This window comes from Pararge aegeria, chromosome 10, assembly GCF_905163445.1.
Source record: "Pararge aegeria chromosome 10, ilParAegt1.1, whole genome shotgun sequence".
NCBI classification, from domain to species: domain Eukaryota; kingdom Metazoa; phylum Arthropoda; class Insecta; order Lepidoptera; family Nymphalidae; genus Pararge; species Pararge aegeria.
Window position 1 is genome coordinate 15067584 of NC_053189.1, and position 15466 is coordinate 15083049.

The 15466-nt window shown below is 36.3% G+C and overlaps 1 protein-coding gene across 1 annotated transcript; it reads right to left on the reverse strand.

Moving 5' to 3' along the window:
• Positions 1 to 1921: 1921 nt before the first annotated feature.
• Positions 1922 to 12901, reverse strand: LOC120626923 (carboxylesterase 3). The gene is made up of 11 exons (XM_039894732.1): positions 12679 to 12901; positions 11748 to 11941; positions 10993 to 11057; positions 10782 to 10919; positions 9680 to 9964; positions 9107 to 9176; positions 7725 to 7874; positions 5754 to 5969; positions 3593 to 3730; positions 2775 to 3084; positions 1922 to 2324 (listed from the first exon to the last, which is right to left on the reverse strand). Exons 1-11 carry the CDS (start codon positions 12864 to 12866, stop codon positions 2000 to 2002), a joined length of 2079 nt encoding a protein of 692 aa, XP_039750666.1. The 5' UTR covers positions 12867 to 12901; the 3' UTR covers positions 1922 to 1999.
• Between the last annotated feature and the right edge of the window lie 2565 nt (positions 12902 to 15466).

The following is a 15466-nucleotide window of genomic DNA, read 5'->3' on the forward strand; positions in this document are numbered from 1 at the left end:
TTCTTACATAATAATTCGTTATATGAAGATATTGTAAAAAAGATCCCCGGCTCATGCCGAAAAGTGCATCGGCAGGTACTGTAAACCTGCAGTGTATATTGGTCGAAATTTTGTATTTCGATATTCGATGTGATTATTGTAGTTAACGTAAAAAAATGAGATACCATACTCTATTAAGATGCTATGTAGCTACTTATTTATTAATTTTCGAAGTTTCCAAAAGACTATGTAAGTGAAAGGCCTTATTATAGAGAATTAGATTAAATTTTATGGATACTTTTATACCATAAAAATATCCACCTTTATGTGAACTCAAACACTATTAACCTTGTTTATATATCAATGTAGGTACACTGAGAATTTTCCTACTTTATCTATAACACATTGCAACATTCACAACAAATAACTACTCTATAGCAAATAACATTCTTAAGTGCATGACATCTATTAATTCAATAAAGTTATCAGGTGCATTTTTCCGTACTTCAAAATATTTCAAAACTTCTCGAGTTTATAGTAGTGACTTAGTTTCCTACTCATTAAACTGAGCTATTGAATCTGTTGTACCCTGGAATTGTCAGTTACTTCGCAGTTAATACTTATTTAAACTTCATTTATAAGTCAGTATTTAAATATGTAAGTGTTGTTATTTGTGTACACTAGTTTATGTATTAGTATTTAGTTATTCGCATGTATGTATTTTAAAATTTGTACCACCAGCAGTCTATTCTCCTCTTCTTTTTTTTCCTAATTCAAAGGTTGCCTGGCAGAGATCGCTATAAAGCGATAAGGCCGCCTTTTGTATTCTACTTCTTTCTATATGTTTCCGTTTTTATTTTATTTTGTATACGTTAATGTCGTGGTATACAAATAAAGACTTTAATAATAGTAATAAATAATTTATTCCATCTCTACTTTTATAGTAATAATAATAAATAAAAATTAATAATTGAATGTTGAGTCGACCGTTATTGTTCCGGTCGTCTTTTCAGTCAATGGTCTTCTAGCGAAAAGCTTCGACCAACATCTTAAGAAGCTTTCGCTTGGTTGTTGGATCAAGGGTCGGATACAGAAGGCAGTAGTAATTGAAACGGCGCGTATTGTTAAGAGGTTCCTCACTCTGGAGCCCTGACCGCCGGTTGCTTGGGCATTTAAAAGCCCCGCAAGCGGAGAGTGGATGTTTTTTCTTACAATTTTTTAATAGTGTTTTTTATTTTTTTAAAGTTGTAAAGAATTAAAAAAAATTAAAATCAATAAATGATAGAGTATAAATTAATAATAGTTAGTGTCCTTCGTCATTAATCTCAGACTATTTTCCACTGCGGAACAAATTCCGCCGGTCTTATGAGATATAGAGAGACGGTTTTAGAGCATGTATATTGTATATATCTCGAAGCGCTGGGGTTCTCCTAATTGATAAAAATAGTGATAAAATTACTACCTAATAGGGTAAAAGACACCAGTTTACAAGCATAACATGACAGAAAAGTAACCACGTCTGTGTACGTAAGTTTATACTAAAGCTTAGCTGTGTTTCAGATGGGCCCTTATTAAGATAATTTAATCTTCATTATCTTAATCACAGGGCCCATCTTAAACACAGCTTAGGACTCATTTCACGTTTAAAGCAAATCATTTTATGACAAATATACTAAATTCCTAAACATCTGCTAAATTAATTTAATAATTCTAAGTTTCATCTTGTATTTTTTATTGGGTAGCAGAAGTGTCATCTTGAGTTTGTAGAACATATACGACATTACTACTAAGTAAGTTTCTGATGATTATCATAATTACGATGTTTAAAATGTATTTGTAAAAGATTCAAGAAATTGATTGATGTTTAAGAAAATTTCAGTGATAAACTAATACGGTTTAAAGAAGAAGGTATTTTGGATTGGAAGCAAAATTAAAGAGGACCTAATTAAGAAAAGCTATTTATTCATAAGTACAAGAAAAATGATCACCAACGACCCACTCACGTTCAGTATAATAATACTTATTTGAGCAAAAATCCAAGCGGATTATTGAATGGTGAACTCCACATTGGTCTTACAGCGGGTGAAGGTTTTGGTTTGGAAGGCCCCACAAGACCTCCAAGTCCTGAATCCAATAGTCCCGATGATGGTATCTGGTTACCGGTTGGTCTCTGACCCTTGCCCGATCCTCCTAGCACTCCTTGATTTAGTATATTAACAGGCTTGACTAAGTCATTCGCGGTCCCCAGTAGTTTCGAAGGATCTAGAAGTTTCTCAAGGATACCTTTGCAGAAAGCTCCAGTAATTCTATCTGCCATATTACCCCACAAGCCCATTTGACAGAATCTAAAAATAATAAAAAAAATATAATTTATAACAACAATTAATATATAATTATTATACATATATGCATGTAATAAATATTTTTTTGATTATGCGGTTGTATTACAACTCTCACTTCGGTAGAACACAAATTGAAAAAAATATAATATCAAAATAAAATAAAATGCTCTCTACTTGTCAATTTAATGCCAGACTTCTAGAATGATTAAATACAACTTTAACAAATTAAATAAATTAACTTTAAATTTTATAACTTTAAAATGCGGTGTATTCGATTATTGAGATTCCCATAAAAAGGACTGCATTCAGCCTGACTATAAGCCTGGCTACAGATCTCTTAGGAAACCAAAATATGAAAAAGTAATTGACTAATATTCCGCAGCTTTGCCAAAGTCAAGTAAAGTCAATTAACGGAAGATACCTTTTAGGATTAAAAAAAAATTGACAACGCACCTGAAATTCTTATCCACGGTTATCTTATCTCCAATTTTCAAGAACTGCTCGCTATCCGCCGAATATGGCTTAAATCCAAGGAAATTCGAAAAAACGTTCTCATCGTTTGTCTTAGATGTGTTTGTCTCAGGTTTGCTGTGAGCAAACTTGGCGATGAGGGAAACAAATGAATCTCTAACTTTCACATCGGAGGAAGATATGTCTCCTGCTACAGATCTGCCCTCCTCGTCCAAAGGTTCGAAGATGTAAGCCAATTCGTCACCATGGGCCGGCCCTTTGGCTTTTTTATCCGTGGGATTATTTGTTCCTTCTGTTGGAAATAGAAACATTACAACACAGTTTATTGTGTTTAATGATAAAACAACTAAAACTAATAACAAATTGCAATAAAAGTTTTTTACAAGAATATGTTTCTCCCATATAGGTAAATACATTACCCAGCCCAGGGCTATTGATGGTTTTGCTTTTTTTTTAATTACCTGATTGCCATGGCTTTGCCTTGTGCTAAATAAGAGCCGAAACTCGGGGCTCTAATTTTTTAGAACGAAAACTATTATTATGACAAATGACCATCCAGGACTGTTTACGCTTTTGCTTTTGTAATTGCCAGATTTCCGTATTTAGCCTTACGCTAAATAAGATGTCAATGGTTGAGCTGAATGAATGAACCGATTTTGATGGAATTTAGCACGCATTTAGTGCTTGCATCCTGGAGATGGAGTGCTTGCATAAAATTAGTTTGCTTTCTCAAAACTGCAATAGGATACATGTACTCACAGGATAACAAGTAAACAGGGATAAATAGAAGAACAACTTACGAGTCAGGGCAAGGCCAGGTAGAAAATGCGAGCCCTTTGTAAGGTTACCGACATGCTCAAAGCTGTACAGGAACGCAGGCGCCGCCGCACTCCACTCCCTCACACTTTGGTACGCAGGGAAGTTGAAAAGTGCATCACCTGTTTAGATTTTTTTAAATATTTACAATAATTACCTATTAAGCGGATGTCCGGCGTGTGTTACTACACTAAAAAAAATGCAACGTTTTAGTGGTTTAAAATCATCCATTTGACCATCTTCACTTAATGGCCTTTCAAATGAAACATAAGTCCGTTGTCAACCGATGCGAAACAATTGTTAAATTGTGGTCTCTGTCAAAATATACTAGTATGAAGTAAGCAAATCGTCATGTATTTTTCTTTACAATTACGGTGATCATAAAGACCAGCGTAAAGAGTCCATCCCTCTTTCCTGTGAGTTAGACAGTCTAAAAACGCTGAAGACAGTTACTTATGAAATTTAATTAAATGCAATTATTTTTTAGAAGCTTTCTGTAGCTACTTGCGGTTGTACACAAAGCCTTCTGTTAAGGCCTTCCCTATCAACAGAATGTAGGGAGCCTGCTCCCTACTTCGTGTTGATGACAATAATGTTTAAATCGGATTTTTTTAGTAATTAGGTAGGTACCAAAAATTATCAGTTGATAGATACATTTATTTTGACAACTTCGCTGGTGCAGAGATGAGCAATGTGGTTTTAATTAGAAGGTCCCAGGTACCATTTCCGGCAGGGGCAATTTATAAATCTATAATTTCTTAATTTTCTCTGTCCAGTGGCTAGGCTTCGACCGGGGCTAGTTACCACCTTACCGAAAAAGACGTACCTACCGCTTAGCATTACGTTAGAGTCAATGACGCGTAAAGACCGATTAGGGGAATGGGTTTTATATAACTGCCATACTCCCTAACAGGTTATTCCGCTACCATTTTAGACTGCCATCAGGTGAGATTGCTATCAAGTGCTAGCGTGTAGTGGAATGTAAAGAAAAAAAAATGGTTAACGGTTAACAGATTGGGAAAATATAGTACAATTAAAAATAAATAAATATTCTAGGACAATACACAATTCGCCATCTAGCTCCAAAGTAAGCGTAGCTTGTGTTATGGGTACTAAGATAGCTTTTGAATATTTTTTTTTTTTAGGGATATAATACACATAATTACTAATTCCTTATTATTTATTACTAGATATGTAAATACAGATAAACACCCAGACACCGAAAAACAATCATGTTCATCACACAAACATTTTCCAGTTGTGGGAATCGAACCCACGGCCTAGGACTCAGAAAGCAGGGTTGTCCACTGCGCCAGTCGGCCGTCACAATTATTATTATTATATTTCGTATGCAGGTAACCAACTCCCTAATAGAATCCCCTCGTCGGGGTTCAAAAGCTATAAATAATAGGGATCTGGGAATTGTTGCAGCTGCCGTTTTTAGGGTTATGTACCAAAACACCTATTCACATCGGTCTCTTGTGGTGCAAATTTCGCGTCTTCATTAGTTACTACCACAGACCAGTGCTGCCAGTGCTGTGTTGTAAGTACTAATAATACTATCTTACTTTGGTTTAAATTATTACAGCATTGTTTTAGCATAGCGAAGACTACGATAATATAAAACAGTATAGAATATATTAATATAACTATTACATGTAATGCATATATACATGGTAGCATGTAAATATATAGTATAGCAATACACACATCGCCATCAAGCTCCTAAGTATGCGTAGCTTATGTTTTGGGTACTGATATGACAGATGAATATTTTCATGAATAATATACATAAATACTTATATTATACAAATAAACACCCAGACAATGAAAAACATTCATGTTCATCACACAAACATGTTCAAAAAGCAGGGTCGCTACCCACTACGCCAATCGGCCGTCAAATGTATGACAAGAGATTAAAAGAGATATTTTCTCTATTGCCTTCGTTTTACTTTCCCGTTTTTATGTGGCCCGTTTTGCCTACTGAACTATTCTGGTATCTATATTCGAGAATATTTCAAAAGGTGAAATATATAATTAAAACATATTTAAATCTTATTAAAACAACTAATTTAAGCACATTAATAGCTTTAGTACAGGTTTTAACAGCTGGAAACGTCAACAAAGCCTATTTATATTTACCAGTGGCTTCAACAACTTGGCTGAGAACATCAACTGCTTTAGTCGAGGTATCAAGCAGAGCTCCATAGTATTCCGGTAGTGGCAGTACATTTTGAATGCCCACGACGTCCAAACCTCCAACCGTCTCCATTACACCCCGGAGGTTACCGATCAGATCCTTCTTGATGAAATCTGTTACTGCTTTCGCTTGTTGAGTGAGGAAGTTTGAATATTTTCCTGGAATTTAAAATAAAGGTAGTAAGAGGCGGACGGACGACATCAAATGGATTCATCCGACCAAGGCACTTGACCATAGAGTGAGGAAATCCACTGTTGGAGAATAAATTGTTACAGCAGTGATCGTTCATCGGTTAAAATGATTACGACAATAAGTAAAAATAATTCAAAAAACTGTCTACAGAAACACTGCTACGTAATTGCTATAAAAATTTCAGAACGCATCGCCCGACTTAAAAATACGTGAACAACAACTTTTTAAAACCCTCATAATGATTCTGAAATATTTATTTTCAAGGAGGGTTAAAGTCGGACGGGGTGCGGTCGGCTGTAAAAAATATTGGTAAAACGAAACAAATCTGTCAGTTTAAAGAAGACATTTTTTACTGATAACGTGTGAGAAGGGCAATAAGATGATAATGTTCTTAAAATAAGTATTCATAATACTCAATATCAAAAAAAATCTGATTAAATTTAATGCAAAAAGGATAAGTGCTTCAAAATTTAACGAGTATGTCACGGAAAGGAATAGATTTATTCTCAAAAATTAACTTATGAGTATAATAATAAAACACTCCCACACACATGGCGTGCTACTTGATTAGGTGCAGTAAGGTGCTTAAAAACCCCCTCAATATAAACCGCACCTCAATTACCATCATTCTAGGAAGATACCATGAGATTGCGGTTAACTAAAAGCTATCTAAGAAAGAAGGTGTAAGGGTATATGGTTACTATACCGGACATACATATAACAGGTTAGCCCACTACCATCTTAGACTACAACAACACGAACATTAGGTGAGATTGCAGTCAAGGGGTAACTATAGTGTAATCAAAAAAAATATGGCATGTTCGACGTAATTTAGAGGCCAAGGATTTGTTGCATTTAGTAAAAGCGTTGGTAAATTCATGTTCCAAAGTCAAATCGGACTCATAGTCATACTGTCTTCGAGCACTAATAAAATGCATTCAGTGCGTGAATCAATACATAGTAAAAGCAAAGTAGCTTCTAGCTGTCCCTATAAACATGCTTAGATCTTTAAAACTACGCATCGGATTTGTATGCGGCTATTTTATAGATAGTGATTCAAGAGGAAGGTTTATATGTAGGATACATGAATAATATCTAGAAACAGTAATAATTTTAAAGGTGACTAATGTGATGTCGTGAGCAAACACATTTTTTGCGCTTACTTGCAAACGCAGGCCCTACGAGATGGATCAAAATAATGTTTTACAGTATTGTACATCGTAAAACGGTCTACAAAATATTCCGCGATGGTATATGTTTATCTCCAAAGGTTGAAAAGCGCAGGTATGGTGGCGGGCGCGACATTAAATTTGTCGAAGAACAAATTCCGATACAAACTCACATACATTGCACCCGTGCGAAGCCGAAGCGAGTCGCTAGTGTATCAATAAAATAGAAACTCGATGAATATCAAAATAGAAAAACAAAGTATAGAAAGTTATCTATGGACAAACGTTTATATTCCTTGGGCTTTGATTCTCTGACTAGAATAATTTTAAATACACTAACTTTAGTTCATGTAATTCGGTATATGAATGAGTCTACCTATTAGGTATATTGTTTATTGAGGCAATTATTTATGATATAGTATTTGGTACGTATTTTACAATAATAAGGCTAAATGTGAGGGCTAAGGGCTATGCTGAGTTAAGGCTGTAAAGTTTGCCATTGTAATGGTAATTAACCAGTAATTCGTTCGTTAAATTTTTTTTTTTTTTTACCATAAACAGCACGTGAAGTCTCTGCAGACACAACGCCCGTCAGCATTGCGTTTCTCTGACGCTTCTTTTTTAAAGACTCATTGGGTTTCTCTTCTACCAAAGGCGGTAAACCACGCTCATCGTCTTTCCCTTCCGATCGGGGTCCGGAACCTATAACACGTCAGTAATAATAAATTCAGTAATCACACAAGTTTCAATTCTATTGTACTTAAATCTTTAAGCTAAACTAAATTGCGAGGTAAAAAGGTAGTCTGTCCTTTACCCAATATTGCTATGTGAGAAGGATAGCACTATTAATTGTGTTGACAATGTAGTTTAGTTTTAATATGTTTGTACATAGAATTGGAACTACTAAATGATATTTGGACGTAGGTAAATATATATCTAAGGACGAGAGGCTGAAAGTAGAATGAATTGGCTTTCCATGATCATTATATCGATAGACTATGATTATTTTATCAAGCCAATTTGTTTAGATTCTATTATGAGATTCAAAGTTTATATTGTAGAAAGTAAAGCGGTAAGATAAAATAACTTATAACTTAACTAGGTATAAAAAGAGAATCTAAAAACTTTTTCTTAATGAAGGAAGTGAGGGATAGTTTCAGAGAATCTAATCCTTAAAGCAGGAAGATGGCGTAAAATAGAAAAAGTATTCCTAAATATGCCTGTATAATATTTTTTTTGGGTAGGCAGTGCTTTTGTGCATGTATGCAGAGCAGGCCCTTGGTTTATATAATATAACATACCAACAGATAAAGCTTTTATAAATATACATAACAATTAGGTATAGCTCAAAAATTATGTCTGTAGTCTGTACCTAAAAGAATGTGCGTGGGAGTAGGTACGATAAGTCGACCTTTTCCTGTGGCAATGATTATAATATATAATACCGCATTTAAATATTTTTGAAATGAAAAATAATTAATGGGCAACTTACTTTACAAAGATTATAATTTAAAACCCCGCAAAAAACAATTTCTTCAAATTCAAATCTTGTAGGTACCAACCGCCAAGCAGACAGTCCATGAGATTATCAAAATTATCAAAATTAAGCTTAATTTGCTATACTCCGCGAAAAGAATAGCTTCTATCCAATAGTCCATGAGATGTTATGTTGAAAATCATTGCCGATAAACAGAGCAACACTAAGCAGGTCATGTAAGGAACACGACCTGCAACGTGCCACCCTGTGCAGGGCAAGCGTGGGTGGGCAACCGCCAACCACGCCCTTAAGACCGAAACACACCAGAGCCAGAGCTCTGGCAAAAAAAGCTCTACAACTAAATAAAATTTATAAAACCAAGTTTTGTTATCCATGGTTTGGTCACGTAATAACTAAATGTTTTTCCGTGATATTAAGTAACCAACTTTATGCTTACCTTCAGTACCAGAAATATCCTCCAAAAATGCTCTAGTGTTCAACATATCTCCTTTGATATCTTTATCTACCTGTATAAAATAAAACCTGTTATTGGTGGTCCATTCTAATAACATATTTTTAACAGTGCTTTTTAACCTTTTTGCAAAGTAATAATTACAGACGGATCTGGGAAAAGACCCACTGACTGATTTGACAAGCAATTTTTGTAAGCAATAACACTAACATATCTCCCACCTCTTCAACGCTTTTTGTTGTCTTAAAGAACTATACTTAGTTTTTTACAACCTATTTGTCCACATGCTTACTGTTCGTATACCTTACTTATCTATCATTTATTGATTTAAATTTTTTGTTTTGTTAATTCTTAACAATGCTTAAAAAAAAAACAATAAATTTTTAAGAAAAAACATCCACCCTCCGCTTGCGGGGCTTTTGAATGCCCAAGCAACCGTACTGTTCGTATTATTGTTAGTTATATTGTTGTATACAATTGTTAGCAATTATGTGGGCAAATATAAAATTTCTTTTTTTCTTTCTTTCAAACTTAATCTTTAATAAAACTAAATGGTACCTGCACGATTTTTTCCATGGGCAGTTTCCTCAAGCACATAATCAAGCTTTCAGGTGGAGCTTTAGGGCATCCTGTCTTTTCAGCCACGGCCTCTGAGTGTTCAATGGTCTGCGTTTCATTCCTTATCGCGCCGGGAGACAGAGGTGCTCCTGACAGCGCCACTACTCCTGCTGAACGTCCTTCAGGTGTTAAGCCCACGAGGGATGCTGCACTACCGCCGGATCCGTGACCCGCAACGACCACACGTGACGGGTCTCCACCGAAGAACTCTATGTACTCTTTAACCTTAAACCACGGAGTAAGGATATATATTATTACTGTTTATTTGAACACCACAACAAGTCAGAAGAAAAGCAAAAACTGAAAGTAATTGGATACAAAAGGCGGCTTCATCGCTTAGGAACGATGACTTTCAGGTAGCCAGGCAGAGTTATACAGAGATCCCCCGAAGTCTTCTAGAATCTAGACAGAGTAGTGCGGGGCAAAGAAAGAATTACTTTTCGTCTAGTCTGACGCTTCAGCCGTGACGTTCAGTAATTATCACTACAAAGATTTGCCGCCAAGTCGAAGTTCAACCGCTAGTTCTTGGTAAACATAGTATATGTAATTTAAAAAGAAAAACACGATTAAAAACTTCTGAAACTGCGAGGTGTGAGTTGTTTTTTTACTTTTTCAACCTTAAATAATATAATATTATCACTTTAATGCATATCAGCTCCGATGCACAATAGTGAAAACAATGAAAAAAAGATTTTAGTGCCCTCCTATCTATCTACCTCATTAGTTATGTGCGTTTTAAGTAATTAAAATGTCATTTACCTACTTCAATGGTGAAGGACAATAACGTGAGGAAACCTGCATGCCTGAGAGTTCTCCATTATGTTCTCAAAGGCGTGTGAAGTCTAACATTTCACACAGGGTCGTGCCCTGTATTGGGCCGGTTATGAATTGATACGATGATGGCCTAAAGCCATCATAGGTATTACAGTAACGCAGAAGTTAATACGTATGTACGTAATGTAGAAAACGAAGAGTCTGACTTATAAAACATAGCGTAGAGGGAAAAATAGGAAAAAGTTTAATAACACATGTATTTTCTTACCCACTCAAGCCCGGCGCGAATGTCAAACAGTCCAGTGTTCCCCGACGCGTCCTTTTGTCCCGTGCTTAGGAAACCGAGAGAGCCCAGACGATACTGCACGGTCACTAGTATCGTGTCCTTTTGAGTTAAATGCTGGCCCTGTAAATAAACCACATAATGTCGAAAATCTGCCGATCTTATATTCATAAATGTCATCCCAATAATATCTTACCCCGTATTGAGTAGCAGATCCAGTTCTGTAATTACCGCCATGAATAAATATGACAACAGGAGAACCTATAACAAAAGACGTTTAGCTCAGTTTGTTGCTGAAACTCTCCTAAAACTAAACTCTATTCTAAAATAAGGACATGGTCTGGACAGGTTAAGGGAATGAAGGCTTAAAAACTGCAAACAACAGATTTCTAATAAGTGGAAACTAAGTAAGGAATGATTGTTGTTTGAACTCGCATATCTTCAATTCATTCAAGCTGTGTGCATTTTAAGCATATTTCTTAGAGTTCACCATTATGTTTTCAAAGGCGCGTGAGGTCTAATCATTCACACTTGGCCATAGTCGTGGACTACGGCCTAAACCTTTTTAAACCTTTTTAACGCGAAAACGACGGGGTGTTATAAGATTAACGTGTGTGTGTTTGAGTGTGTTTGTGTCTGGCTGTGGCATCGTAGCTCCCGTAAGGATGGACCGATTTTGATTTTGTTTTTTTTGTTTAAAGGTAAATTAGTCGGGACTTGGAGTGTTCTTAGCTATGTTTGATGAAAATCGGTCCACCACATAATGGCGGATTACATATTTTTCCAACTCCTTTAGCCCATATGGACATCAAAAGAAATGGCAAGAGTAGTATTTTTTGGGGGTTTTTTAACTTTTTTATTCATTCTGGGAGGACAGTGAAACTGAAGACGCGTGCGTTGCAGATGGCCGGTAAAGATGTGATAACAATTATTATAATCCACATAAAATACCTTGTTCATCCCCAGGCATCTTTGGTGCAAATACATTAAGACATAAGCAGTCTTCGTTGCCAATGATTTGCCCCGATCCTCGAGGGTCCAGTTGCGGGCAAGGCGCACAGTACCTTGTGGCATTGATCTCCCCAGCCAAATATTGTCGTACTGGCCGCTGGAATCTTCTTTCACCCATTGGCGGTTCGCCATATCTAAAACAAGTCCAATGGTTCTTATCCACAGACCTACCTAGTCAGAAAAGAAAATGCTACTAAACTATTTTGAATAATGATTCTTCATAGATTAACTATCCTGATACAAAAAAATTAGAGTTAGTCCTTTTTTAAACTTTTTAGGTTTATTTAATACCTATTTCACAATTATTTAATCGTCAAACTTTTTTTAAATCAGACCTTAGTATGAGATGAAAAAAATATTGATAGCTAAATGACAACAACCGTGTATTCTTCATAATTCAATGTTCTGACATTTATAGCTTCAAATCTGTGGCATACCGAGTGTAGTAACATTTATGCCCACAACATAAATTAATAAAACCAAAACATTCAGGTTAAGCCGCGGGCAAGGCTGATATAGGTATCAGATGTGTATGTGGAGACGCCAGCTGAGTACAATAATGAATGCAGGTAAGTACTTGTAGCCCAATCTGCGGTCAGTGCGGAATGTTTTTCTTTATTCCACTACAAGGTAATTGCAATCTCTCCTAGGGGAGATCTCTATAAGGAATTGCAATCTCTCCTAATCTGCTAGGGGGTATGGCAGTTATAAGCCACACTCCTAATCGGTTTCTACGCGACATTGTACCGGAACTCTAAATCGCTTGACAACACGTGTTTGTTCGTAGGGCCTCCCTACAAAAAACTGATATACTCGTATCTTCAGTTGTACATTAGGCAGTACATTGTTCGATGTCATACGATGATGATACCTTATGCCAGCGAACGTGTAATAGCCCAGCCGGTCGTCCTTCAGACCCTCCAATCTGGCACTCAAGCCATGCTTTTGCGTGAATACCACAGCAGCGTCGGGCTCTGGCGCGGCCGCGGGTGCTCCACCCACCACCGCCGCTGCTGGTGCCGCGGAGAAGGCGAACACACATAGACACAACCACAGCATCGCTAATACTAAATCACCCTCTGATTAAAACGAACGCTGTGGCACAGTTTGGTCAGATACAAACGGAATTCGCAACCCACACTGGCAGATTAATCTTTTTGGACTTCCGCTGGAGAACTACTGATTGCATATTATTAGGCATAAAATACAACGGTTGGATGAATGTTTTCGCAAGTAGGTATTCTGAGAATTTTAGAAGGAGAAATAAGCAATTTCTTAATAATTCCCATTTGCCTTCCAATTATTAGGTACCTACCTACCTAGTACCTACACAATGCGCGCATAGTTGGTCTACAACTTTGGTTGGTATGGTAAGATGGGTAACTATGCAAGGTAGGTACTTTTGAAGTAGGTATGCTAACATATTTTGAGTTACCACTACTTTCATTGTGCGTCTGCAAATTCAAAGTTAGGTATGCTGGCTACTTTGGAGGTAAATACCTAGGCCTCGACTATGTTAGAGGTAGAGTCGTTGGAGTTAGGACTTCTTCTAGGTTAGGCTTCTTTCAAAGTACAGCAATTACTTTAGCGGTGAGCCTAGGAGTAGCTACGTTGGCGTTACGAAATATTTTTCCAAGGTTTGGCCGCTACATATTTTAAGGTAGAAAAACTATACCTCAAGTGCTTAGACGATTTGTTTTGCAAGTTATCTAACATATTAATATAAATATTGTATCTCGGATTCCAAACAACAGAGCAATATTCCAATAATGGTCTAACCAAAGAATTGAAAAGAAGTATAAGAGTATTATAGTTTTCAAATTCTCTTCCAACTCTCATGACAAAACCTAATAGACGATAAGCCCTTGAAACAGTATCCTCCATATGGGTTTTAAATGTTAATTTAGAGTCAAGTGTAACCCCTAAATCTCTTATAAAATGTACTCTTTCTACTAATATATTATTAAGATATTATATATTATTAAGATATTATATATTCCTTGTAATTAAATTCTTATTTTTACGTGAAAATGAAATAACGTTAGGTACATTTTCTTACATTTAGCTGTAAACGATTCAGGTGACAAAATGCACACAATTTATCAAGATCATATTGTAGGGCATCACAATCAGCTTCGTTTTTAATTATTTTAAAATTTTTATTATCATCAGCGTATAGAAGACAACTAGAATTTGAAAAAAATTTGGGCAACATCATTTATAAAGATGTCGAAGAAGAGAGTACGAAGATGTGACCCTTGCGGGTCACACCTGATGTTATAGGCATGAATGATGAACAGAAACCTTTAACAACGACTGCTTGGCAAATAGGATTCAACCCAACGGAGGTCACCATAAGTCACCATAGGTCACCATAAATACCAAACTTAAATAATTTGACTAATAGCAACTCAAGACTAATTTTATCAAATGCTTTCGAATAATCCGTATAAATGCAATCCACTTGGTAACCACTATCCATAGCTAAAACTAATTTGATCAATAAACTCACACAAATTAGATTCAGTTGATTTTTTACTAACAAAGCCATGTTGCTCATTAATTATGCGAGGTCGGACTCTAATATATATGGAGTCGTAAATTATTTTTTCAAACAACTTGGGTATTATAGAAAGTTTGGAGATTGGGCGATAATTTTCAATGTTGTTCTTGTCACCAGACTTATAAACTGGTATGATAAATGATTTCTTCCAGATGTGTGGCATTTTGCCCGTATTTAATGACAAGTTAAAGAGAACAGATAACGCGACGGATAGGTGGATGCGACATTCTCGTAAAATTTAGGTGGTATACCATCAGGACCGGTGCCTTTAGTAACGTCTATTTCTTTTAAATATAAGTGAAATATTTACAGAGTTCAAATTTACAGTGTTGTTACATTCTGTTTCTTCTGGAGCGCTAGTAGACCCGTCAGATTCAAAAACATTGAATGGAAGTATTTTATTAAACAAATCACAAATCACACTACGTTGGGGTGAAGACTGATTACCAAAACACATCGTATCAGGCAAATAAGAAATATTATTCTTAGACTTAACATAGCTCCAAAAATATTTACTATTTATACGAATTTTTTCTTCAGCACGACGACGGTAAGAGATTAGGCATATTTCTTGCATATTCTTTTGCCGCAATCTTAGGAGGGAAAAGGTGTCATAGTCATCAAAATTACCGTATAGCTTCCATTTACGGTGGAGTTTAAGTTTCTTATTAACTATCTTAATGAGAGGCTTACTAAACCACGTAGGATACTTATTATTATCGTAAACTTTTTTAGATGGAATATACTTTTGTATAATATCATTTATTCATCACATCAACCGATAGACGTCCACTGCTGGATATAGGTCTTTTGTAGGGAGTTCCAAGTTCCATGACTCTGAGCCGCTTGGATCAAACGGCTACCTGCGACGCGCTTAATGTCGTCTGTCCACCTCGTTGGGGGTCGACCAACGCTGCGCTTACCAGTACGGGGCTGCCATTCCAGCACCTTGGGACCCCAACGTCCATCCTTTCTCCGAACTATGTGCCCGGCCCATTGCCACTTAAGCTTCGCGACCCGTTGAGCTATGTCGGTAACTTTGGTTCTTCTACGAATCTCCACATTTCTGATTCGATCGCGTAGAGGTACTCCGAGC